At 43.0% G+C, this 26,440-nt stretch overlaps 2 protein-coding genes and 1 non-coding gene across 4 annotated transcripts in view; 1 reads left to right on the forward strand and 2 right to left on the reverse strand.

Annotated features, from left to right (window-relative positions):
• The window catches only part of SLC22A14 (solute carrier family 22 member 14), a 980,905-nt gene that overhangs the window by 807,618 nt on the left and 146,847 nt on the right, over positions 1-26,440 (reverse strand). The gene's annotated exons all lie outside the window — the stretch shown is intronic.
• TOPBP1 (DNA topoisomerase II binding protein 1) overlaps positions 1-26,440 on the forward strand; it is a 59,426-nt gene that overhangs the window by 26,019 nt on the left and 6,967 nt on the right. Inside the window, exons 14-27 of the mRNA XM_058657227.1 lie at positions 1,240-1,526; positions 9,327-9,500; positions 9,586-9,701; positions 11,657-11,780; positions 13,173-13,319; positions 13,434-13,533; positions 15,781-15,961; positions 18,048-18,268; positions 19,917-20,083; positions 20,368-20,479; positions 22,209-22,372; positions 23,394-23,531; positions 24,831-24,920; positions 25,079-25,240. Coding sequence (XP_058513210.1) covers positions 1,240-1,526; positions 9,327-9,500; positions 9,586-9,701; positions 11,657-11,780; positions 13,173-13,319; positions 13,434-13,533; positions 15,781-15,961; positions 18,048-18,268; positions 19,917-20,083; positions 20,368-20,479; positions 22,209-22,372; positions 23,394-23,531; positions 24,831-24,920; positions 25,079-25,240 — 2,183 coding nt within the window. The remainder of the gene's footprint in view (positions 1-1,239; positions 1,527-9,326; positions 9,501-9,585; positions 9,702-11,656; positions 11,781-13,172; positions 13,320-13,433; positions 13,534-15,780; positions 15,962-18,047; positions 18,269-19,916; positions 20,084-20,367; positions 20,480-22,208; positions 22,373-23,393; positions 23,532-24,830; positions 24,921-25,078; positions 25,241-26,440) is intronic.
• On the reverse strand, positions 12,887-12,990 carry LOC118760427 (U6 spliceosomal RNA). The gene has a single exon (XR_004996781.1). It is a non-coding gene; the product is annotated as a U6 spliceosomal RNA (small nuclear RNA).

Genomic DNA, 26,440 nt, shown 5'->3' on the forward strand with positions numbered 1-26,440 from the left:
TTTTGTTTGTTTTGTTTTGTTTTGCCTTGTGTGTATTTTAACAACTTGATATTTCTTAGGCTATGAATGTGCCAAAGCTAGAGTGTTCCTGGTGTTTTTGAAATCTAAAGATGTGAGCTCGGACCCCATTACTGTTGGTTCTTCACACTGACAAGATAATGTAATGAATATGCTATCTCTTCCTTTCATCTTTCACAATCCTGCTTGCCTGCTCTTCCTTGCTAAACTGTAAGCTGCACAGCAACAGGGAATACACACGTCTTTTTCAGTTCTGTATTTCCAGTGTCTGGCGTTGGTTTTCACATGGAATACTCTAATAATATAATCTAGTAATAATCTAACAAGTGGTTTGCTCAGTGTTGAAAAAAGTAGGGAGGGGATGAGAGCACACAGCGATTCAGTGCTGTGGCATTCCCAGCGGACTTAGGGGACGAAGCATCCGTTTGGTGAGCACTTTTCATGACCACTGCTCATTTAGCCAGATACGTGGGAAGCTTTGTGACTGAAACAAAAGTGATGTAGGGCATATTAAAGTGTCATTAACAACTTTTTAATAGATTAAGGCCATTTTAACATACAACAAGGTAAAAATGAAATCATTTTGTTAATTGCCAATATACTTATCTCACTCACATGGCATTTTAAAACATCGTCTGGTTCGCTTCTTGAAAAGTAGGCATATGATACAGTTTAGAGGGCACCTAGGAATTAACAGGAAAAGTAACAGTAATATAAACACACCTTTTACTTGCCCCTTGACTAGACAATAATACCTGGTGTTAGAGAGAAAGAATTTAGCTTCATGGTTAAGATGCCTGTGTCCCACTTCAGAGTGCTGAAGTTTGATTTTCTAGCTCCAACTCTGGACTACAGTTTCCTGCTAACACTAGGAAGGAGCAGTGGTGGTTCAAATGTCTGTGCGTCTGTCGTTCATCACTGAAATGAGAATGATTTAAGTCATATTAAAGTATCATTTAGGGCTTTGTAAGGCTTTGTACCCGAGAAGCCTGGCTCCATTGCAGTCATTGAGTCAGCCAGTGAATGGGAGCACCAGCTCATCTGGCTTTCTGTGTTTCTAAGGGCCGTAGCAGGAAAAATAAATACATACACACCCTCAGGTATAGACACATGGTCTACCCCCACAGTGTATGCCTTGCATCTAGCACGAAAAAAAAAGAAGAAAGAAAAAGTGGGTATTAACAGCTCATATTTATTTTTGTTTTCATTCCAAATCTCTAGAACAAAGCTTAGAAACTGAAATAACAAATGGAGTAAATCTAAATCCAGAACTCCTAGAGCATCCTGGCAAACAGCTGGAAACCCACAGGAAAACAGCTGTTACACCCTTGGATATGAAGCGCTTTAAGAGTAAAGCTTTCCAGGCTGTGATCTCCCAGCACGCCGGCCAGGGGTCCGCACCTCCAGCCGCAGCACAGCCACTTCACAAAGAGCCTTCGTTACACCTGGACACACCGTCAAAATTTCTATCTAAAGACAAACTTTTTAAGCCTTCTTTTGATGTGAAGGTAAGACTTGTAGAAAATGGTCTTTAGTTTATAAAGCACTAAATTTTGCCTTACCTCCAAAGTGTGTAGTTTTAAAATTTCCAATTATTGGCAAGGAGATTCATGCTTAGTCTCAGCATTCATATTGCTGAGCCCAGCCAGCTGTAAATAACTGTGGCATAAAATTAGAAATCTGAGTTGAAGTCCGAGCATTCATGTCCTGTATGACTCTAAGCATTAGTTTCTTCTTTTTTATTTTTTTTTAAAGCTTCATTTATTTTTGTTAGAAAGGAATATTTACAGAGAGGAGAATCAGAAAGAAAAAATATTCCATTTGCTGGTTTACTCCCCAAGTGGCCACAACCACCAGGGCTGAGCTGATCAAGAGCCATGAGCCTTGAGCCTCCTCTGGGTCTCCAGCTTCTTGGGTGCAGGGTCCCAAGGCTTTGGGTCATCCTTTACCGTTTTCCCAGTTCACAAGCAAGCAAGCAAGGAACTAGATGGGAAATAGAGCAGCCCAGACATGAATTGACTTCCACAAGGGAGCCTGGCTTTTGAAGGGGGAGGAATAGCCACTTGAGCTACTTGAGAACCAGGCCCTAGGTTCTTTTGTACAAAGAAGGTACTTTACACTTGCTCTGAAACTTGATGGATTTTAATGATCAAAGCAAATGATAATGATTTTTATCAAGAACATGCGAATGCAGACACATTGCTGCTCATGTATTGATTTTACAACCTGGGACTCATTGTCTTATAAAAACTATAATCTTTTCATTCATTTCCACTAAAGAATATGAGTTAAACATGTTTTATGGTTTGATCTTGTGGTTGATATAGTACAGCACATTTCTGAAAAATTTGTACATGATGGCCTGATATTTTAGTACTTTTCCTTTTATTTCTCAAAGACTATCTTCTTAACCATTCTTTCAGTAGTTGTTGGTCTCTCAAAAACCTATTTTAATTATTGTCTATGATTTCCTTATCCATGAACTTTGGAAAAATTATTATACCCACTCATTTGTTCCTTTTTTTGCTCAAGGTGTACCAAGAAGCAGCATTTTTTTTTTCTTTAAAGATTTATTTATTTTTATTTGAAAGTCAGATATACAGAGAGGAGGAGATACAGAGAGGAAGGTCTTCCGTCCACTGATTCACTCCCCAAGTGGCCTCAACGGCTGGAGCTGAGCTGATCCATTACGCATTTCTATTGCTGAATAAAAAGACTCCCAATGAAACTGTTAGACGTATCTTGACAATGGGAAGAGAGACTTTCTACCGTAGTCTATACCTGCAGTGATGTGATACACTTAAATTCCAGAATGATGGACTTGTGACTGTTAATGAAGGACTATACTATTGTTATAATATGGAGGAAATCATGGGTGTGGAGGGAGGGGGATTAAGCAGGATGAAAGGGGAAATTCTTGAGCCCCCATAGAACTGTATCATGAGGTGAGAGAAAAAAGCACCGTGGTACCTACTTGGGTTATTTATTTGAAAGGCAGACAAAGAGCACCCAGCAACTGTCCCTTCCCCAAGTGTCTGGAACGTCTAAGTCTGGGTCAGAGCTGGACACAGGGACTCAGTTCCCACATGGGTGATGCCACATTTTTGCATATAAAAAAGCAGCATGCCTAGAGGCATGTGGACATTCTGTGGGTTGGAAACAATCTGAGTGTGTGTTAGCCTTCCCATCATTAGTATTTCATCCAGTGATACATTTACTGTGCTATCCTATGTGTGTCAGTTAAAACTAAATTCAGGAAGTAAGTCCCCAAAAAGTCAAATTTTTCTGATTATTCCATGGGTTCCATTATGTTAAAAGTAAAGAATCTGGAATATTCATTAAGTTTGAAGAACCACTTTGAAAGGAAACTTTAAGATGTACTACAAAAAAAAAAATACTGCTAGGCAGATATTAATATTAAATAGTGAAATTTGTTTTTGGGTATTGAGACTACCTCAGAAAAACTACAAAACTCTTATTACTGTAAGGTGTCTAATAAAAAATAGTGATTGGAGATATTGAAGCTATTTCCTTGTCTACCAGTAAAGCTTCATTTACCATTCAGGGTCTGTGAACAAAAACCTCAGAGCTGATCTGACCTGATTGCTTGATTTTACCAACAGAAGTGATGACGCCCACAGAGGCTGACGGGAGGACTGGTTCTAGAGCTTAGTTCAAGAAAGGGATTTTCCTCTATTTTTCAAGGCCGAAGGAACAGAGTATGAACCAAAATATACAATGTTACTTCAAAAGAGTTTTTTTTTTTTTTTTTTTATGAAAACTTAGAATTCTCAGTATAATTTGTTGTAGCATAAGAAAATTCTTATGTTTAACCCTGGAATTAATCAAAGAAAGGCATAATATAACTTGCAGAAAATTGCCCTGGGTATCAATTAATATTTACTCTCTGAAGATAACCTACCTATAAGCTTTTGTATCTACGCCAAAACATACTAGAAAGAATTATTAAAATGCTGCTTTGGCGCCCATTGCAGTGGCCTCGCTGTTGAAGTCCTCGCCTTGAACACATCAGGATCCCATATGGGCACGGGTTTAACCCCCGCAGCCCTGCTTTCCAGCTCCCTGCTTGTGGCCCAGGAAAGCGGTTGAGGACAGCTTGTATTTAAAGCAGTAGAAGTGCGTACTGCAATGTATGTTTACTTCTTTGTATGCAGATCTCCATTATACAACTGTTTATCTATTGATCTTGTATTTTGCATGAAGGTTGTCAGACATTTAATACTTGTCCTTTTGTGATTGGCTTGTTTCAGTGAACGTAATAGTTTCTAGTTAGGACCATTTTACTGCACATGGAAGAATTTCATTCTTTTTAATGGCTGAGTAGTACTCCACAGAGCAGATGTACCTTGGTTTCTTTATCCATTCCTCTTTCAGTGGGCATCTGGTTGTTTCCTTGTCTTTGCTATAGTAGACTGTGCTGCCGTAAATATAAGCTTAGAGGTCACCTTCTCATATACAGATCTCATTTCCTTTGGGTCAGCTGGATCATGCAGTAGATCAAGTTTCAATCGTCTTAGCAGTCTCCATACTTTCAGAGTGACTGCACTAGCCTAGATTCCCACCACGAGTAAAGAAGATAGCTGTGTCCTCCCTTTCACATCAGTAAGCAGTAGAGTTCTGAATGCAGGCCAGTCTCACTGAAGTTAGGCGGAATCTCCATAGTGGAGTTATTTGCATTTCCCTATTGGCTAGAGAGCCTCAGCATTTTTCTTATGTCTATTAGCCATTTCAACTTGTACTTTTGAAAAAATGTTTGTACGATTTCTTCCCAAGAAATGTCTCTTCACACGGTTGTTTTGCTATCACTGAGCTGCTGCAGCTTTTTGTACATCTTGGATAGGAGTCCCCTATCTGTTGTCTAGTGCACAGCCATTTTCTCCCATTGTGTTGGTTGCCTCTTCACTTTGTTGAGTGCTTCCTTTGCTTATTTTGGCTTTTGGTGATTTTCCCAAGAAGTCTTTACCAATGCCTGTATCTTGGAGAGTGCTCCCTGTGTCGTCTCCTAACCGTTTGATGGTTTCTGGGTGGAGATTTTGGTCCCCGATCCATTTACAGCTGATTTTTGCATGAGGTGACACATGAGGGTCTTGCTTCTGACTTCTGCAGGGTACAGGCTGCTGTCTAACTGTCCCAACAGCGTTTCTTGAAGAGACCAACATTTTTCACTGGATTTTTTTCAGGAAATATCTTGTGGGAGATCAGTTGGTTGTACATGTGTGGACTCCCTTGTGGGGCTTCCATTCTGCTCCATCAGTCTTGTTTGTTTCAGTACCAGAACAGACTGTGAATTGTGGTTCCTCTAGCTTTATTTTTGTTCTTTAGATTATCTTGGGCTGTTTGTGGTCGCTTGTGTTTTCAGGTGGACTTTGTATCTTCTATTTCTGAGAATGTTGTTGGGATTTTGATTGAGATTACTTTGAATCTTTTTAAGTTTTGGTAATATTGACATTTTAATGATGTTTATTCTGATCCAGGAAATGGTGTATTTCTCTATCTCTCAATGTCTTCTGTTTCTTTTTTCGGTGGTTTGTAATTTCCATCATGGTGGTCTTTAACATCTTTGGTTACACTTATTGCACAGTATTTAAAATTCTTCTCCACTGTTGTAAAGAGGATTGTACTTAAAAGTTCTTTCTCAGCCATGGAATTATTTGTGTATCCTAGGGTCATTGCTCTATATTTCATTATTTTGTACCGTATTATCCTGCTAAACTCTCATATGTTTCCATATGGTTCTCCAGTGTATAGAAGCATGTTCTCTGTAAACAGGGATAATTTGAATGCCTCACATTCTATTGAATTGCTATAATTTGTATTTCTTGCCTGATGGCTCTAGCAAGGACTTCCCATACTCTGTTCCATAGCAGTAGTGAAAGTGGACTTCCTTATCTATATCCAGATCTTAGTGAAAATCTTCTAGTCCGTCCCCATTTATTTTGATGCTGCAATTGGGCTTTTTGGATATTCCTTTGATCGTATTATAGAATGCTTCTTCTAAGTCACAGGTTGTGGTTGAGAACCTGCATTTTCCTATTAACATATTGGTTAATCAATACCATGTCAGTTAGTGCCATAATGTTGTAAATGGTTGGAAATATTATGTTGGGGCTTTTAATTGATTGGGATGATACTCTGCCGGCTCTACCTTCAGACCAGAGATGGTCTCACCAAGAAACCATTGAACTTACCAGGACAATAAGATGCTGGACTTTATGCGTGGTAAAAACTTCCAATGAAAGAATGTCAACTGAATTTGAACTATGGAAATGCAACAAGGTGGAGCAATCCACCATGGGGGAAGGGTTTGGGGAGGGGCGGGGGGAATCCCAGTACATAAAAAAATATATCACATAATGCAGTGTAATTAATTTTTAAAAAAAGGAAATGCAATAAAAATATATGTTTTAAAAAAAAGAATGCTTCTTCTATACCTGTCTTGCTTAGGGAACATCTATGTTGTTTGAGACACTGTTTTGTTATTACTCATCCTTCATTTAGGATATTTGTCCCACTTGCTTTGAATAGCTGTAGTTTATTATTAGTTACATAAATATATAGTAAACACATTTCTTGTCTGCTGCAGGTGGGCATTCACAAGATACTCACTAGGGTATGTGAAGGTCTGGGACCCACCACAGTGGCCTAGTGGCTAACATCCTTGCCTTACACATGTTAAGATCCCGTGTCGGCGCCAGTTTTATCCTGCGGCCCAACTTCCATCCAGCTCCCTGCTTATAGCCTGGGAAAACAATCACAGATGGTCCAAGGCCTTGGGACCCTGCACCATGTGGGGGACCCAAAGGAGGCTTCTGGCTCCTGGCTTCAGATTGGGTCTGCTCCAGCTATTGTGGCCACCTGGGGATGAGCCAGAGGAAGGAGGATCTTCCTGTCTCTCCTCTCTGTGTATCAGCAATTATATTTAAACCATAACTTAAGAAACTTTATTTAAGATTTATTTTTCTTGGAGAGTCAGATTTCCAGAGAGAAAGATCTTCCATCTCTTGGTTCACTCCCCCAGTAGCCACAGTGGCTAGAGCTGAGCCAATCTGAAGCCAGGAGCCAGGAGCTTCTTCTGGGTCCCCAGTACAAGTGAGGGATCCCAAGACTTTTTGCCATCCTCCACTGCTTTCCCAGGGCATAAGCAGGGAGCTGGATGGGAAGTGAAGCAGTTGGGACATGAACCAACACCCATATTGGATACCAGCATGTACAGTGCAAGGATTTAGCCACTGACTGAACCATAGCTCCGAGCCCAGAAATATGGCTTTTAACATTATAAAGTATCCATATGTATTGCTCTCGTGGTTCAGATCCTCTTGTTTGGGATTTTAATCTGTGTTCTGTTGGTTTCGTTTGCCTCATGGAGCTCTTTTCCTTCACTTGTGGCCTTTTGAGTTGCTCATGTTTTCACTGCCTCCCTCTACACAGCACTAGAATTGGGTTTGGTTTTACAAGTCAACCTGAGAACGTTTTTCTGGGAATTGGGTGAATTAGGCTCCATCACGTTACACTTGGTCCCAGTTCAGTCATACACAGTGTTGTAACTTACGGTCTTACGGTTACACTGTGTGTCATTTGTTTTATAATTTTTACTTTTAGAATTTAAGGGTTTTCGGGCCCGGCATAGTAGCCTAGTGGCTCGGCTGCTCACTGTGCGTGTACCTGAATCCCATATAGGCACTCCACTTCCTTTCCAGATGCTTGCTTGTGGCCTGGGAAGGTGGTCGAGGACCATCCAAGGCCTTGGGAGGACCCTACACCTGCTTGGGAGGACCCTACACCTGCTTGGGAGACCTGGAGGCGGCTCCTGGCTCATGGCTCCCAGCTGCAGATCAGCTCAGCTCTGGCCATTGCGACCACTGGAGGAATGAACCAGCAGACCTTTCTGTCTCTCCTTTTGTCCTTGCATTGTTTTCTCTGCATATGAGTAAGGCCAGTTCTATTTTCAGTTCCGGCTTCCTGCCAACACTTACCACAGGAAGGCAACAGGTGACGGGGTTCTTGGGGATCGTGCTCCAAGCCCCTGGCGTTAGTCCAGCCCAACGCTAGATGATGCAGTCATTTGGGAAGTGAACCAGTGAACAGAATGTCTCTGTCTCTCTGCCTTCCAGATAAATTTGTGGGGAAAATTTAAAGAAAAATGGGTATCTTTTTACTCTTGCATATGCAAAGGGATATGGGTACAAAGTGGGAGGGAACCGCAGGGAGTGTGAGGACAGGAATCTAGCCAGCCCTTCATACGCGTTTGTGAGTTCTGCTTCCGGCGGTTCAGCCAGCCATGGGGCAGAAATATTTGCAAGGAAATTGACGTCTGTACTGGAGATGTGCTTTCTCTTGTCATCATCCCCTAGATAGGATATTGCAACAAATACTATATACGTCACGTTTACATTGCATTAGGCCTTGTAAGTAGATTGGAGATGATTTAAAAGTAGGGTAAATGTCGCTGTCCCGCAGCGATGGACTTGGTGCACGGAGCCGATAATAACACACGTGGACCCTGACTGATGGTCAAAAGCCGTCGTTTATTAGTGGCATCAGACTTTATACACTGAGGGCCATACAGGATAAGGGAGGAAGTATTGAGCTCATCAACAAAACCATCAATGCTTTTGTTTGGAACCCTTTTGTCTTGTATAGTCCACCATGTGTTCTCACATACATACTGTCCACTCAGCTGTTCTTATGCAAATGATATCCAGTCAGGTATACAAAAGGTAGCCATTTGGTTATTCTCCTCCAAATATTATCCAACCAACTGTAATCCTGTGCTCACTGACCTTCTAGGGTCACAATGTCCTCCTACAGTAAAGATGTGTAGAAGTTACAGTTCAATGATCTCAGCACCTGCAGATGGTGTTGCACTGGGGAGTGTCCTGGAACCCACGCCCTTGAGTGCTGTTAGCTCTGTTTTGTGATTTTAATTTTCAGCTCATTCTTTTTAACCTTCATTACTTGTCTCTTTGCTTACATCCATTCTTGTATGTTTTTCTTCCGCATGTGTTCTGTTGGGGATGTTCTTTGTTTTAACTGTCACTTCGAGATTTGGGTAAATGAAAAGCAGTGTTGAAATGCGAGCTTGTTATTATCTGAACCAGTCTCCTGGAAAGTTTTCTTCAGAGTATACACATATGGATTAGAGTTCATACTTTATGAAGGTTTCTAGAAGAACCATTGACTTGGGATATTGTCTCTATTTTCTTACTTTATCTTTACCTTTTTCTCTTCTATTTATTTCTCTTCTCTTTCTCTTTATTCCTTTCCCTTTCTGCTTCCCATATATATAGGATGCACTTGCTATGCTGGAAACTCCAGAAGGTTCCAGCCAAGGGACCAAGAAACTGAATACCCCTCTCTCAGAAGTCATTGTCAAAAACTTGAAACTTGCTTTGGCAAATAGTTCTCGAAATGCAGTTGCTATTTCTGCCAGCCCTCAACTGAAGGATGTGCGGTCAAAGAAGGTAAAACCAGTTCTCTTATTGAAGTTAACTGTTCAGTAAAAACATTCCAAACAATGGTGGCTGGTGGATTCTTTTGTTTTTCCAGGGACAGGAAGATGCCCCAAAGCCACTTCACAAAATCGTGGTATGTGTCAGTAAAAAGCTTAGCAAGAAGCAGAGTGAACTCAGTGGGATCGCAACCGCTCTAGGAGCAGAATGCAGGTAGCTGCACATCTCTCTGTTTGGTAATTGGACTAAATTTATACAGACACTTAACAGCTATTGTGAGCGTGTCATGCTGCTATAAAATCTCCGGTTCATTTTTGTTTACCCATTCTTTGAAAATGCCCTCCCACAAGTCAGCTTGCTTGCTTGCGTGTATTTATTTTTTTTAACAGTACATTTAACAAACAAATACTTGAGAGCCTATTTTCTGCCACTCTGTATTCTAGAAGCTCAAGAGTGATGAATATTCAGCACAGTTTCAAAGAAGCCTTGTTTTCAAAGCTGGAGTAATATAAACGTACTTCAGAGCTTCATGGGAAATCAAGTTAAAATCGCTTGTTTTAGTGTAAAAATTGCTTGAAATGTACATGTAAGAAGTCTTCAGAAGATCTTGGGGAAAAAGCATATTATAACAGCAGTATGCATGCACTTCAAATTTTTGTTCCAAAATGCACTTTTATTTCTATTTTCCGAGAGCATTTCAAGCACCTCCACGGGTTTGGCTGTAATATTAAGCACATTTTTACTTGAATGCTTTTCAGACTGAGCCTCTGTGAGCAATACTGAGTAGGCTAGTTCCCCTCCTGAGTCTAAGTGACCCCTTTCTTCCTCCCTAGACTTACTACGGACCTAAATGTAAAAAATATAGAACTATAGAAGTCTTTTTTTTTTTTTTTTTAAGGATGTTCTTTTTAACAACACAGCTAATGAAATTATTATTTTTTTTTTAAATATTTATTTATTTTATTACAAAGTCAGATATACAGAGAGAAGAGACAGAGAGGAAGATCCTCCGCCCGACGACTCACTCCCCAAGTGAGCCGCAACGGGCCGGTGTGCGCCAATCCGATGCCGGGACCAGGAACCTCTTCCAGGCCTCCCACGCGGGTGCAGGGTCCCAATGCATTGGGCCGTCCTCGACTGCTTTCCCAGGCCACAAGCAGGGAGCTGGATGGGAAGTGGAGCTGCCGGGATTAGAACCGGCGCCCATATGGAATCCCGGGGCTTTAGCCGCTAGGCCATGCCGCCGGGCCCTGTAAGAGGTTTTTATTTGTAGTGACTAAATTTAGATATGCAGATGTTTGCTTTTTTTCTCCTTGTTTGAAGTGTACCATGTTTTATATATTTTAGATTGGTTTTCCAGGCCAAGAGCTGCTGCTGTTTTTTTTGTTTTGTTTTGTTTTGTTTTTTTGTAAAGATGTATTTATTTTTATTGGAAAGTCAGATATACAGAGAGGAAGATCTTCCGTCTGATGATTCACTCCCCAAGTGACCGCAATGGCCAGTGCTGCGCTGATCCAAAGCCAGGGGCCAAGAATCTACTGCAGGTCTCCCAAAGCAGGGTCCCAAGGCCTTGGGCCGTCCTCAACTGCTTCCCCAGGCCACAAGCAGGGAGCTGGATGGGAAGTGGAGCTGTCGGGATTACATCCAGCATCCATATGGGATCCCAGTGTGTTCAAGGCGAGGACTTTAGCCGCTAGGCCATGGCACCAGGCCCAGGCCAAGAGCTTTTCGTATGGAAAAAAAATCAAAAGATCATTTACCTTTAGAGTGTGGACTTTGGAGTCAAATCATGTCCCAGATTTTCTTACCTTGTAAGGAATGAAGTATGAAGTTCATGGTCTGTATCGTGGGGCGTAGAACACATCTACAGGGAACAGTGAGGGCCACCTGCTGCGGGCAGGCATCGCAACATTGAATTAGCGTAAAAATGTTGCCACTATAAGGAAGTAAATTATTCTAAGAGAAAATGGGAACAGTTCAGATATTTACAGGAGAAAGAGCATGCTTCTGAACATTGCATTTGTGCATCTAGGAATGAGGGTGAAAATGTCATTTTTTAAACGCATTTTTTTTTTCCACTGGTCGTGAAGGTCTATTCTGCTCACAGTGAGTAATCACCTTGATGCGGATATTTTGAGTTTTCCTTTGCTTGTATTTGGTTGTTTCAGGTGGAATTTTGATGAAACAGTGACTCATTTCATCTATCAAGGGCGGCCCAATGATAATAACCGAGAGTACAAATCTGTAAAAGAAAGAGGGATACACATTGTTTCAGAGCACTGGCTTTTAGAGGTAGGCAGTGCTTTTTTTTCCTCTCCCCCTTTGTCAGAACAAAATCCTGAGAGATATGTACATGAATATTTGAGTACACACCAGTTTCAGTGTGTGCGAGTAAGTTTGATAATATTAATTAACTGCATATCCAATTCTCTGGCATCAAACAGATCTTTGTTTTTTAAATATTTGTTCACAAAAGAATTATTTACTTGCAAATCTATTTCCTGAATCCTCTCACCGATTGAAAGTGATCTGAGAGCTTTACCGTAAAGAAGAATTTATGTAGTAGTTTGGAAGTGTGCTTTGCCTGTTTCCTGTAGCAATCAGTACTTGGGCAGAGATGAGGAGGTAGAGGGAGATTGTTTTTGTGACCCTGATAGTTTTGTGGGTATATGCCTTCTCCCTTTCCTCCCCTTTCCTCCCCTTTCCCCCTCTCCCACCACTTCCCCCGCCCCCGTCTTACTACAGTACTATAGTCCTTCAGCAACAGTCACAAGGTTAGCATGCTGCTAGTCAAGTGCACCGTGTCATTGAAGATGTAGGCAAAGGCAGAGAGTCTAGCATTATTGTCAAGGCGTATTTAACTCTTTGACTGGGAGTCTTGCTTTCATTCAGTAGCAGAGGTGCCTACTGCAGCGTATTTCCAGGGTGCCAGTCTCCTGAAGTCCAGCATCCTGTTGACAAGAAGTGTTTAACGTTGTCGTGGGAGTCCAGCTTTTATTCAGCAGTACAGATGCATTCTGCAATGTATTTTTACTTTACAGTATACTTGCCTCCATTTATACAGTTCCTCTAGATGAGTATATATATATGTTTACCTATATATCTGTTGATCTTGTATTTTGCATAAGGTTTTCAGAGATCAAAGAAAATGTGATATTTGTCCTTTTGGGATTTGGCTTATTTCATTAAACATAATCTTCTCTAGTTGGGACTAAATGGTAGACTATTCTGCCTTATGGCTGTGTAGTATTTCCATGGAGTAGATGTACCTGAGTTTTTTATCCATTTCTCTTGCAATGGGCTTCTGGTTTGTTACCATGTCTTCACTATTGGGAATTGTGCTGCTCTAAATATAGAGTTGTGTATCACTTTGTCATTTGGAGATTTCACTTCATTCGGAAGATGTGGAACACTTCACAGTATTTGCGTTTCATCATCGTGTGGGGTCCATGCTAATCTGCGTTTGGTCCAATTACAGTGTATGTGCTGCCGAAGCAAGCACTAGAGTGCGACTCTTTAATGGACTTCTTTAGAAAGTGAAGGCAGTCTGTCAACTAGTTGGAAACTCATTTTTCACTTTTTCCCGTCTTACAACATAGTACGTTGGTTACTCTTTTCCAACTTCCTATGGTACAGTCACTAAGGTTTTGCAGTGCCGTTTTCAAGCGCACCGTTTCATTGCAGTGTGCTCAGGAGCAAAAGCGTCTTCCAGAATCTCTCTACCCGCATACGTATAATCCCAAAATGAGCCTGGATATCAGCGCAGTGCAAGACGGCAGAGCCTGTAGCAGCCGGCCGGCCTCGGCTGTCTCTGTGGCGGAGGATGAAGAGGTAGGTAAAGCGGATGATTCTTTCACCCTTCAAAAGCCAGATGCAAAACCGTATGTTCTTCGAAGTCTTACACGATGCTTGGTTTGAGAAATTGTACTTTTTCTTCTTTGACAGACAGACCATTTGCCTCTAGAAGGTGACACAGATAATATGACCACTAATAACGAAGAATCAGCACCATCAATTGAAAATGGAACAAACGACTCTAAAGGAGGTAAAATGCTTTAAATTAGAAAGAAAAATACTTTGCAGTATGTGTCTTTTCTTATAGAATACTTCCTTTCATATCAGACATAAAGCAAAATGATCTTTGTTGCTAACTACTGGCAAAATGTTTTTCAGGATGCAATTCAAGATTCCATGATAGTCATTAAGAACTTGCAAAGCTTTAGTTTAAGTATGAAATTTGTGAGCTGGGTGTTTTACAAAGTTAGGGTGCTATAGCTTTATTCCATTAAATAGTTGATCAGAGCGAGGACATTTTTTTTAAGATTTGTTCTTTGGTATAGGGTTTTTATTTTAAAATCCGATTTAAAGGGCATGGCGTGATAGCATAATGGTTGAGGTCCTCGCTTTGCATACACTGGGATCCCATGTAGTTGCTGTTTCTAGTCCCGGCGGCCCCGCTTCCCATCCAGCTCCCTGCTTGTGGCCTGGGAAAGCAGTCGAGGACAGCCCAAAGCCTTGGGACCCTGCACCCGCATGGGAGACCCAGAGGAAGTTTTTGGCTCCTGGCTTCGAATCAGTGCAGCTCTGGTCGTTGTGGTCACTTGGGGAGTGAATCATCAGATGGAAGATCTTCCTCTCTGTCTCTCCTCCTCTCTGTATATGTGCCTTTCCAATAAAAAAAAAAAAAAAAAATCTTTTTTTAAAAATCAGATTTAAAGAAAGAAAGGCAGAGATGAAGTTCTTACCCACTGGTTCACAAGGCAGAACTGCACTGATCCAAAGCCAGGAGCTTCCACTGGGTCTCCCACAACACAGTCACATGCTTTAAAAGGGCCTTATTTTCCAATGTTAAGTATCGTGTATGTTCTAGAGCTGTTGTAGGCCTGTACAGTTAAATATGTCTTCTCATTCCCTTGGGGGAAAAAAAATGAGTTGCCAGTAAGCATTTAGTGCATGAGTTTATGTCACCACTGGGCCACCTGCATCCCAGTTTGGAGTGCCTGGTTCGAGTTCCAGCTAGTTCTCTGCTCGTGTGCTTGGGTGCCTGCCACACCTGTGGAAGACCTAGATGGAGTTCCAGGCCTGTCTTTGTCCAGGCCTTGACCTAGCTGCTGGGGGCATGTAGTGAGTTGGCCACCAGATGAAAGATCTCTCCATCTCTTTCCAAAAGCAACGCTGTGTGTATGTGCTGTGTGGGACTGTTTACCTGCTGTTTTATACACCACTCTGTGTTTAACAGCTTGGGCAGTGTTTCATATGAGAGCTTCTTCATGTTTCTTTAGAAATATTTTTGGAGGACGTGGCATAGTAGGTTAAGCCTCAGGCTGTGATATCCGCAGCCCATATGCTTGCCCGTTTGAGTCCCAGCTGCTCCACTTCCCATCCAGCTCCCTGCTTGTGTCCTAGGGAAAAAGCAAAGGGTGGCTCAAGTCCTTGGGCCCCTGCACCCACATGGGAGAGCTGGGAGAAGCTCCGAACTGCTGACTGTGGACTGACTGGGTTCTGACGGTTGTAGCCAGTTGGGGAGTAAACCAGCAAATGGACAATCTCCCTCTACTTCTCTCTGTATAATTCTACCTTTCAAATAAAAATGGATTAATCTAATATATGCACACACATATTTCTCCACTGTGTAATATTTGGTATGGGTGGCCCTACTTTATTTGGCAATTGTTTTTTGATGGGCAGTCTGATTTTTCACTATTACAAAAAGTGCTATACTGAATAATCTTGTATATACAAGTGTCTGCTTTTTTAATAGATTGATATTTTCTATTTCTCTTATACATGTTGCCCATCCAGATTTTCCCTGTGAGTTATTTTTTTAGCTAATACCATTCCGTTTGCTCCAAATATATTTATTTAGTATCTACATCAGTGTCTAGTCTTACATAAATTCCAAGATAGATATGTTGGGTCTGTATTTTCAGAAACCACCGGGGGGAAATGAGATGCGTACGGAGAGGGCTGTAATACCTGTGTCTCATAACATGCAACATAGCGGGAGAGCAGAGCAGGCCAAGAGCCCTTCAGAAGGAGTGGATCATCACTCCAGCTCTTAGTGGGCGCTCCCTGGGAAGAGGAATTATTTTAGTCGCCTGCAAGTTCATCACGGGCTGCTTCCACATTCCGCAGTATTCCTAGCCCGGCTGCTTACTACTGTAGGGTATAGTTAGCATTCATTGAATGCCAAGTAAATTCTATTCAACCCGACCTAGACAACATAGTTACTGTAAGATAACATTTAAAAAAAGAAATTCTTCCCACTGGGTATATGTGTGTTTATTTCCAGCTCTGACACAGACATTGGAGATGAGGCAAAGCTTCCAGAAGCAGCTGCAGGAGATCATGTCGGCTACATCCCTAGTGAAAGCTCAGGGCCAGAGGTCCTCCCTCTGTAACAGCGCCTCTTCGACGCCCGACAGCATTCGCTCTGCTCGGAGTGGACGCAGTAGAGTGCTGCAGGCACTGAGGTGTGTACATCCTCCTCGTAGCAGAGATACAAGATGACCTGACGTGAACAAAGGTAGCTCTCGATTTAGGTCCCCGGTGTGAAGCTTAATTCTGACTATTTTTTTTTTAACATAGCAGAGGAGCATCCTGAGTGTGGTGGGAGGGAACCGGTGATGTGCTGAAAGATAAGCTTACTTTGGTGCTAAATTTTGATACCTGTGCATACTTACATAAATAGTTGGAATTCTATTTTCAAGTTAAGTCAGTATAGTTTAACACCATAAAATATGTTTCACTGGGATTCAATATATAGTTGGTTTAGTTGCTGAAGTTTGGTCGTCATAAACCAAAGGACGTTTCCATAAGATAGCCTTATATTAAGCAAGCTTTCCAGGTAATTATAGTTGCAACTTATAGTTAAAACTATAAGTTATAGGGCCCAGCGGCGTGGCCTAGCGGCTAAAGTCCTTGTGTTGAGCGTGCCAGGATCCCATGTGGGCGCCGGTTCTAATCCCGGCAGCTCCACTTCCCATCCAGCTCCCTGCTTGTGGCCTGGGAAAGCACTCAAGGACGGCCCAAAGCCTTGGGATCCTGGACTCGCGTGGGAGACCTGGAGGAAGTTCCTGGCTCCTGGCTCCGGATCAGCATAGCACCGGGAATTGCAGTCACTTGGGGAGTGATTCATCGGACGGAAGATCTTCCTCTTCCTCTCTGTATATATGACTTTGTAATAAAAATAAATAAATAAATCTTTTAAAAATATATGTTATAGTTATAGTTGCAAGTAATAAAAATATACTAGCCATGGGCCTGGCATAGTGGCTCAAATGGCTAATCCTCCCTTTGCAAGCACCCTTGTGGATGCTGATTGATGTCCCAGCTGGTCCACTTCCCATTCTCAGCTCCTTGCTTATGGCCTGGGAAAGCAGCAGAGGAAGGCCCAAGTTCTTGGGACCCTGGACCCACATAGGAAATCTGAAAGAGGCTCCTGGCTTCATATTGGCTCAGCTCGGCTCAGCTCAGCTCTGGAAGTTGTGGTCATTGGGAAGTGAACCAGTAGATGGAAGATCTCTTTGTCTCTCCTCTGCAAATCTACCTTTCCAATAAAAATAAATAAATTTTTAGAAATCTATATATACATATGCTAACCATGAGAGCAAAGTAACAGTTTCCTAAATGTACCACATTTTCCCCAAGATTCATTGCTGTGGATTTAAAAGACAGCTGCAGAGAAAGCAGAGACAGATCTGCCAGCCGTAGGTTACTTTCCACAGAAGGCAGGACTAGAACCTGCAGTACCTGGGATACCAGCATTGCAAGTGGTGGCTTAACCCACAGTGCTATTATACCACTCCCAATAAGTCTCTTTTTTTTTTTTTTTTTTTTTAAGAATTATTCATTTTTGGGCCCGGCGGCGTGGCCTAGCGGCTAAAGTCCTCGCCTTGAACGCGCCAGGGTTCCCATATGGGCGCCGGTTCTAGTCCCGGCAGCTCCACTTCCCATCCAGCTCCCTGCTTGTGGCCTGGGAAAGCAGTTGAGGATGGCCCAAGGCTTTGGGACCCTGCACCCACGTGGGAGACCCGGAAAGAAGTTCCTGGTTCCTAGATTCAGATCGGCGCGCACCGACCCGTTGCGGCTCACTTGTGGAGTGAATCATCGGATGGAAGATCTTGCTCTCTGTCTCTCCTCCTCTCTGTATATCCGGCTTTCCAATAATAATAAATCTTTAAAAAAAAAAAAAAAGAATTATTCATTTTTATTGGAAAGTCAGCTATACAGAGAGGAAGATCTTCCGTCCATTGATTCGCTCCCCAAGTGGCTGCAACAGCTGGCGCTGAGCTGATCCAAAGTCGGGAGTTTGCTCTGGGTCTCCCTCACGGGTGCTGCTTTCCCAGGCCACACGTAGAGAGCTGAGTGGGAAGTGGAGCAGCCAGAGTTACATTCTATGGGGGCAACATTTTAGAAAGAAAATATCTGGGGGTCCTGCAGTGAGTCGATGGTGAGCATTTGAAGGCAAACCACTTTCTCAGGGTACTTCCGGATTTTATGCATTTGAATTTTGTGCAGTGTTTACCAGTGTTTAAAATTGTTCCTTTCACTCCTCAGGCAGTCTCGTCAAACAGCACCTGACATGAACACTGAGCCCTCTCAGAGTGAACAGATCATTTGGGATGACCCTACAGCCAGGGAGGAGAGAGCGAGGCTCGCCAGCAATTTGCAGTGGCCTAGTTGTCCCACACAACTCTCGGAGCTTCAGGTTGACATTAAGACATTGGAGGATTCTCCTTTCCAGGAACCTTTACGTGATTCAGAAATTGCCGAACACGGTAACAAGAAAGAAATCTCTCTAACTGCTTGTATTAGGTATAGGTTAACCTCTTAAAAAGAAACAGTAAGTTGTGGCTCTCTGAATAGTACACGCAGTTGGCAGATACTTCTACTTTTGGTTGAAAGAGTCAGAAAAATGATTGTTCATTGAGATACTTCCCAGTAAATTGAAAAATATGTTTGAGTTTGCTTATTTTGAGTTACAGGCCCAGCACGGTGGCCTAGCAGCTGAAGTCCTCGCCTTGAATGCTCCCGCAGCCCTGCTTCCCGTCCAGCTCCCTGCGTGTGGCCTGGGAAAGCAGTCCAGGGTGGCTCAAAGCCTTGGGACCCTGCACCCACGTGAGAGACCCGGGAAAAGCTCCTGGCTCCTGGCTTTTAATTAGCGCAGCTTCAGCCATTGCAGTTGCTTGGAGAGTGACATTGGACAGGAGATCTTCCTCTCTGTCTCTTCTCCTCGCTATATATCTGACTTTGCAATGAAAATAAAAGAAGGAAGGAAAGGAGGGAGGGGGGGAAGGGTTGGTTACGTGGAAACAATCTTCCTTGTGTGGGTTCGCTCCCCCAGATGGCTGTGATAGCCTGGGGTTGGCTGAAGTCCAGAACTTCGTTTGAGTCTGCTGTTTGGGTACAGGGCCCAGGCACTTGGGGATCTTCTGTTGCTTTCCTGGTAGCAATAATGGGGAGTGGGATCGGAAATGAAGCCATCTGGGACTCGCTGTCCATATGGTGCCAGTGTCACAGCAGGGATGTTTAACAACACTGATCTCCAGTTGTTTCTTCTTTTTTCTTGAGCTTTGCCTTACGAAGAAAATGGTTGGGGACCAGCATTGTGGCATGGGAGTTAAGCTGCTGCCTTCATTAGCATGTGTGGACACCAAGTCCCAACTGCCTCATGTATTTGAGCCCTTGCCTTCTGCCTTCCTGCTGCCCCCTACTCTGCAGTGGGAGACCCAGATGAAGCCTGTTATAGTGCTGGCTATTGCAGCCAACTTGGAAGTGAACCAGCGGTTGAAAATTCTGTCTCCTTTTATCTCTATAACCCATTCCAACAGTCTCTCTTTTTAGCTTTTTTTTTTTTTTTTTTTAAGATTTATTTATTGGAAAGGCAGATTGACAGAGAGGAGGAAGAACAGAGAGGAAGATCTTCTGTCTGATGATTTACCCTCCAAGTGGCCGCAGCTGCTGGAGATGAGCCAGCCAAGAGCTTCCTCTGGGTCTCCCACGTGGGTGCAGGGTCCCAATGCACTGGGCCGTCCTCGACTGCTTTCCCAGGCCACAGCAGGGAGCTGGATGGGAAGCAGGACCACCGGGATTAGAACCAGCGCCCATATGGGATCCCGGCGTGTTCAAGGCAAGGACTTTTAACTGCTAGGCTGTCACACCGGGCCCTGGCTTTTTCACATTACATGATTCCATCACATTACAAGATATATGGGTGGATTTTTCTACTGATTTCTCTCCTCCAGGTGTAGAAAATGCTTTAATTTTACAGATTTGAGTTAAACTTGACTGATCAAAGGTTATTTTTTTAAGTCTATGTAATATTTACCCATTGGAAGTTAAATTAATTGCATTTATTACAAGCTCCAGATAGTCTACTTCTAGACTGTTCTTGGTTGTTTGTGAATATCTTTTGATTGCCTTCAGCGGACTGTGATCCTGGGCGCACGTGTGTGACCGAAGCCACAACGCTCCCCATCTCAGAAGAACCAGAAGCTGCAGCTAAAGAGAGCCCCCTGATCCCAACGCCTCAAGCCCCCAGCATTGCCTTCCCTCTGGCCAACCCACCTGTGGCTCCACCCCCAAAAGAAAAGGTCCGTTGGTCCTAGCTCTGGTGACTGGCTTTTGGATATTGTTTTGCTATTGCTGAACTAGAAACTTTTTTCTTTCGATATCGAGGGATCATCAAATATTGAAAATTGCGTTTTTTGGCATTGTGTAATTCTTTGTATATTTGAAACTCAGTGCTGAGCAAAATGTCACTGTAAAATAACTGGATGCCTGGTAATATGATAAAAATCAATAATATGATGAATACATTGTAATAGTATAGCATGTTAATATAAATGTCTCTTAAAATAAAATTCTTCCATTCCAGGTTATAATGAGAGAAGAGGCTCAAGAAGAACTTAAAAAACAGTACATATTTCAGTTGTCCTCTCTGAATCCTCAAGAACGTATTGATTATTGTCATCTGATTGAAAAATTAGGTACCATTGTTTTACTTTAAAAGGTCAGGCATTTCACCTACCGGTTAAAATTCCAGTGAAGACACCATGCCCCATGCTGGAGTACGTGGTTTTAGTTTGCAGATTTTGCTGTCAACCTCAGCCGCCTTTGAATGCAGTTCTGGGCGCTTGCAGAGCGCAGGGTGCTGGGTCCTCGACAGCCACGGAGGAAGTCTGGACTAATGTCCTGGCGTACTGCTTTGGCTCAGGTGTTGGTGAGCATTGCGAGGGGGGACACTAGGTAGGAAAGTAGGAATGCTCTCTTGTCTTTTTTGGGGGGGAGGGGGCTTTCTGGTTTGTTTGTTTTGTTTTTTGTTGTTGTTGTTTTTTAATTTGACTGTATTTGAGAGGCAGCTAGAGGCTGAGGGAGACGGAGACAAAGATAGATCTTCGCATCTGCTGGTTCGTTCCCCAAATGGCTGCAGTGGCCGGAGCTGGTCAGACTGAAGTCAAGTGCCAGGAATTTCTTCCCCGTCTCTCCTAGCTCCTGGGCTGTCTTCTCTTGCTTTCTCAGACGCATCAGTAGGGGGTCTGGGTCAGAAGCGAAGCATTGGGCCCGGCAGCATGGCCTAGCGGCTAAAGTCCTCGCCTTGAACGCACCCGGATCCCATGTGGGCGCCGGTTCTAATCCCTGCAGCTCCACTTCCCATCCAGCTCCCTGCTTGTGGCCTGGAAAAGCAATCGAAGACAGCCCAAAGCTTTGGGATCCTGCACCCGCGTGGGAGACCCAGAAGGAAGTTCCTGGCTCCTGGCTTCGGATTGGCTCAGCTCCAGCCATTGCCATTGCGACCACTTGGGATATGAATCATCCCAAGTGACAGAGGATCTTCCTCTCTGTCTCCTCCTCCTCTCTGTACATCTGACTTTCCAAATAAATAAGTAAATAAAGCTTTAAAAAAAAAATAAAAATAAATAAATCTGAAGTCAGTCATGGAGATTAGTCAAAATGTAGATGGAAACCAGCAGGGAAGTTCCAGAATCCTCTGTATTACTGTGAAGGTTTGTTCATTATTGAGAAGTGTGTAATTGTATGCCTATGGTGTAAATAAAACCACAGTTTTAGTGAACTTAAAAAGTATAATGCATATAGCCAGGAGTGCTTATTCTTGTAACATCTTCTTCCATCTGATCTCTCTCTCTGCAGTCATTCTAGAAACATTGTAGCACTGGGAAACTAACCCAATGCTGTAACAGTTATGTTCTATAAAAACAGACTCTCAGCTACATGTGTCCTTCTAAATTTTGTAAAAGCCACATTTGAAAGTACAGTGGGCAGTCAGTGAATATCGTTCCCATCCAGTGGATAGAAGATCCTTCTCTCTGTAAATCTGACTCTGGGGCTGTCATTGTGGCATAGTGGCTAAGGAGACTGCCTGCGAGGCTCGCATCCCAGCTGGAGCTCCTGACAAGGTGGCTGCAAATGGTCTCGGTGCTCGGTCTCCATCAGGCACGTGGGAGACCTGGCTGGCAAGCGAAGACCTCTGCCACTCTTTCTTTCAAATGAATAAAATAACAATTCTTTTTTTAAGGGGGACATAAGTAAAAAAAATAATGTTTAGAATTGTCAGTCAAACATTTTTGGTTTGGATGGTTTGGTGCAGTTTGTTTACAGATCATTTCTATGATAGTGGATTACATTTTTTTCTCTCTAAGGAAGTTCAGACCAAATTATGTCAGTAAATAAAGCACAACCAACTTTTCTCTCCATAAGGCGGACTAGTGATAGAGAAGCAGTGCTTTGACCCCAAATGCACACACATTGTGGTGGGACATCCGCTGAGAAACGAGAAGTACTTGGCCTCTGTGGCAGCCGGCAAGTGGGTCCTTCATCGCTCTTACCTGGAAGCCTGCAGAACGGCAGGGTGCTTCGTGCAGGTGTGTGTTCATGTTCTGTCAAGGAGTGTCTCTGCAGAGATGCTGCTGCATACCCTGAGCACTCATGGAACTCTGATATCCAGGTCTGACCAGTACGTTAAAACAATAAAAGAAAGCCCGGAGCCAAATTCACTTTTACTCACTTTTTTAAAATCAGTATCTTGCATGTATTTTTTTTTTAATTGAACTAACAATCTCAGAATTGCTTATGATTATGTTGTTCTAAGCTTTTATCCTAACTCCTGGCACTTTACATTTTTTTTTTAAGATTTATTATTTTTTTTTTATTACAAAGTCAGATATACAGAGAGGAGGAGAGACAGAGAGGAAGATCTTCCGTCCGATGATTCACTCCCCAAGTGAGCCGCAATGGCCGGTGCTGCACCAATCTGAAGCCGGGAACCAGGAACCTCTTCCAGATCTCCCACACAGGTGCAGGGTCCCAAAGCTTTGGGCGGTTCTGCTTTGGGCCGTTCTCCAATGCTTTCCCAGGCCACCAGCAGGGAGCTGGATGGGAAGTAGAGCTGCCGGGATTAGAACCGGCGCCCATATGGGATCCTGGCGCATTCAAGGCAAAGACTTCAGCTGCTAGGCCACGGCTCTGGGCCCTATCTAGGATATTTTTATGGTAGCTGTCACAATAGTATACACCATGTGGACTTTTGATAATAATTTTCAGCTAGGATTCCTTAGGACTAGCTCCTGGTCGGACTGTCAGTGCCTCCTTGGCGATGGGGTCTTCTGTGAAGTTAGAAGTAGACAGTGTAACCTGGTAACCCAAATATTACCAGTTGCTAAGGTGTAGTTTCATGTTACTTAGAAATGATTTCTAGTTGAAAGTCAGATATATGTCATAAATATATGAAACCAAATCATCCTACATTTCCTCTATGCGCATGAAATGATGCTTACTTGGTACTCTGTTTTCCTATCAGTTGAATGTATGAACTGAGCGTTTAGAGACTTTGAGTTCCTTAAGCAGACTGTGGAAACTCACCTGTTTGTTTCCTGTGTTCTCCAGGAAGAAGACTATGAATGGGGCAGTAGTTCCATACTGGATGTTCTCAGTGGAATCACGGAGCAGCAACAAAAACTAGCGATTGCAGCCATGCGGTGGAGGAAGCAAATCCAGCAAAGACAAGAGTCAGGCGTCGTTGAGGTATTTACACGCTTAACTAAAAAGAATAGTTAAGGCATTCTAAATCGGCCTTAATGTTATTTCCTAGTTTTTCTGATTGTGTTTAGCAATAGTTTGTGTGTGTGATGTAGCTCTATGCAGTGTGTGTTTCTAAGTATCTTTATAGCACCTAGCTTCAGAGATTGTTAACCTGCTCTTCAGACTTCCGGAAAAGGTAAAATGCTTACTTGATACTGTTTTCCTATCAGTTGAACGTATGAGCTAAGCATCTAGACTTTAGACTTCCTTAAGCAGACTATAGAAACTCACCTGTTTCAGTAGTATTGGCATCGATTTGTTTTTACTATTTTAATATCTCCCAGTAAATTAGTCATTCATTCATTAATTTGAACGGCAAAATTACAGAGAGTGGGAGTGGAGAGAAAGATCTTCTGCTTACTGATTTCCTCTGGAGAGTACGTGGGGCTGGGCTAGGCCGAAGCCAGGAGCCTAGAACTCCTCCTGGCTCCCGGAGTGGTAGGGTTTCAGGTGTTGTGCCATCTGCCCCTACTGCGCAGGCGCATTAGTAGGGAGCCGGATTGTAGGCAGAACAGCTGGAACTCAGGATGCCAGCATCACAGGCAGGGCTTTGTGGTCTGCCACACAAGGCCAGCTCACTTACGTTACTTTGATCATGAAGAAAAATGAAATATTACTCCGTAAGTCCGGGGATTGTATCTCAATGAGCCTTTTGTGTTTTTTTTTTTTTTTTTTTTTTTTTTTTTTTAATAGAACACTTTGTTAAAGACCCTGTGACCAAGGTTTTTTTTTTTTTTTTTTAAAAAGATTTATTTTATTTTTATTACAAAGTCAGATATACTGAGAGGAGGAGAGATAGAGAGGAGGTGAAGCTGCCGGGATTAGAACCAGCAGCCATATGGGATCAAGGCGAGGACCTTAGCCACTAGGCCACGCTGCCGAGCCCCTCAATGAGCCTTTTGTATTAAGTGATTTAGAAGGGCTCCACAGATTTTACCAGACTGCAAAGGTTGCAAACCCTTGTGTCACGTCAGCTTACATGTATCCCACGATCTCTGAGAACCTCAGACGTTTTCAATTTGCAAACATTTTCGGGAGAACCGTAGTCAAGACTTCATGTAAGCTAAGAAACAAAGTGATACACTACTTAGTGTTATTTATTTAAAAAAAAAAAACCTAAGCATAAGTCAAGCTACGTCGTTGTAAGAAAATAAATGTGAAACATTCCACAGATAAAATCGTACATTATCTGTATTTGCAAATTTTCTGGGTGGTTTCAGCATTGACCATTTTTTCCCGTAGGGGGCATTTAGCGGGTGGAAGGTTATTCTACATGTCGATCGTGCCCGAGAAGCAGGGTTCAGACGCCTTCTACAGTCTGGAGGAGCAAAGGTTGGTACCTCAGTCACTGTACTAAGTGTCTGTCCGAGCATGTTTGCTGCGATCAACTGTTTTCTGGCCTTTGGAAATGGCTATCTTTAGTGTATTTTGCACAGTTGAACCGCTTTGGGCCATGTGTAGATTGTAATTACGTTTTGTGTCTGCCACAGGTGCTCCGTGGTCATTCTGCCCATTTGTTTAAAGAAGCCACACATCTCTTTTATGACTTCAATAAGCTGAAGCCAGACGACACGGGAATTAATATAGCAGATGCTGCTACACAGAATGTGCACTGCTTGAAAACAGAATACATCGCTGATTACCTGATGCAGGTTGGTGAGACTCCCTGAGCTCCCTCATGACATGTATGCTCTGGTGCGCAGAGGAGTCCCTGTACAAGAGCGTAGGGCATTTGTTTCTGGAGGTGGGTCACTTGGCCTGCATTCAAGCCTCTGTGTGGGTTCCTTGGGTCGCACATTAGAACGTCTGGGTTCCACTCCAGACTCCACCTTCCGCTAGGAGGCAGCAGGATATGACGCAAATACTTCCATCCCTAACACCAACATGGAGACCCAGATGGAGATGCCACTCCCAGCACTGGCATGACACGACCCAACCACTGCATTCATTTAGGGCACGTAACTCAGCAGGTGGGCACTGTGTTGTCTGTCAATCTGGTTTTTATATCATCATGAGCATGTTTGTAAATGTTTAGAGTTAAATATAGGGAAGTTATAGAAACCTATGTATGTCTAAAACTTTTTTTTTAATTATTTATTTTTATTGCAAAGTCAGCTATATATATAAGAAGAGGAGAGGCAGACAGAAATATCTTCCGTCCAATGATTCACTCCCCAAGTGACCACAATGGCCGGTGCTGCACCAATCCGAAGCCAGGAGCCCAGATCCTCTTCCGGGTCTCCCACGTGGGTGCAGGGTCCCAAGTCTTTGGGCCATCTTCAACTGCTTCCCCAGGCCACGAGCAGGGAGCTGGATGGGTACCGGGGCTGATGGGATTACGCCAGTATTTGATCCCAGTGCGTTCAAGGCAAGAACTTTAGCCACTAGGCCACGGTGCCGAGCCCTAAAAGCTTTATTTAAAGATTTTATTTGAGAGATAAGGTTACAGAGAGAAGAGGCAGAATCTTCAGTCTGGTAGTTCACTCCCCAACTGACTGCTGCTGCTGGAGCTGGGCCAACCGAAAGCCAGGAGTCGAGCTGCTTCTGGTTTTCCCATGTGGGTGGCCAGGGGCCTCTTCAGCTACATCCCCAGGCACATTAGCAGAGAGCTGGATTGGACGTGCAGCAGCTGGGACTTAAACATCATCCATATGAGACGCTCGCTTCGCAGTCCGCAGCTTTGTTTGCTGTGCTGAACCCTATATATACATTTTTTTGAGATTCTTCTATTTTGATCATCTTTACATAGTTGATTAGGGCACAGAGGGTCAAGGACTACAGGAAAGTGGGTAAGACCATTGTTTCCCATTAATATATATATATATATATATATATATATATATATATATATA

The sequence above is a fragment of the Ochotona princeps genome, chromosome 30 (genome assembly GCF_030435755.1).
Source record: "Ochotona princeps isolate mOchPri1 chromosome 30, mOchPri1.hap1, whole genome shotgun sequence".
In the NCBI taxonomy this organism is placed as follows: domain Eukaryota; kingdom Metazoa; phylum Chordata; class Mammalia; order Lagomorpha; family Ochotonidae; genus Ochotona; species Ochotona princeps.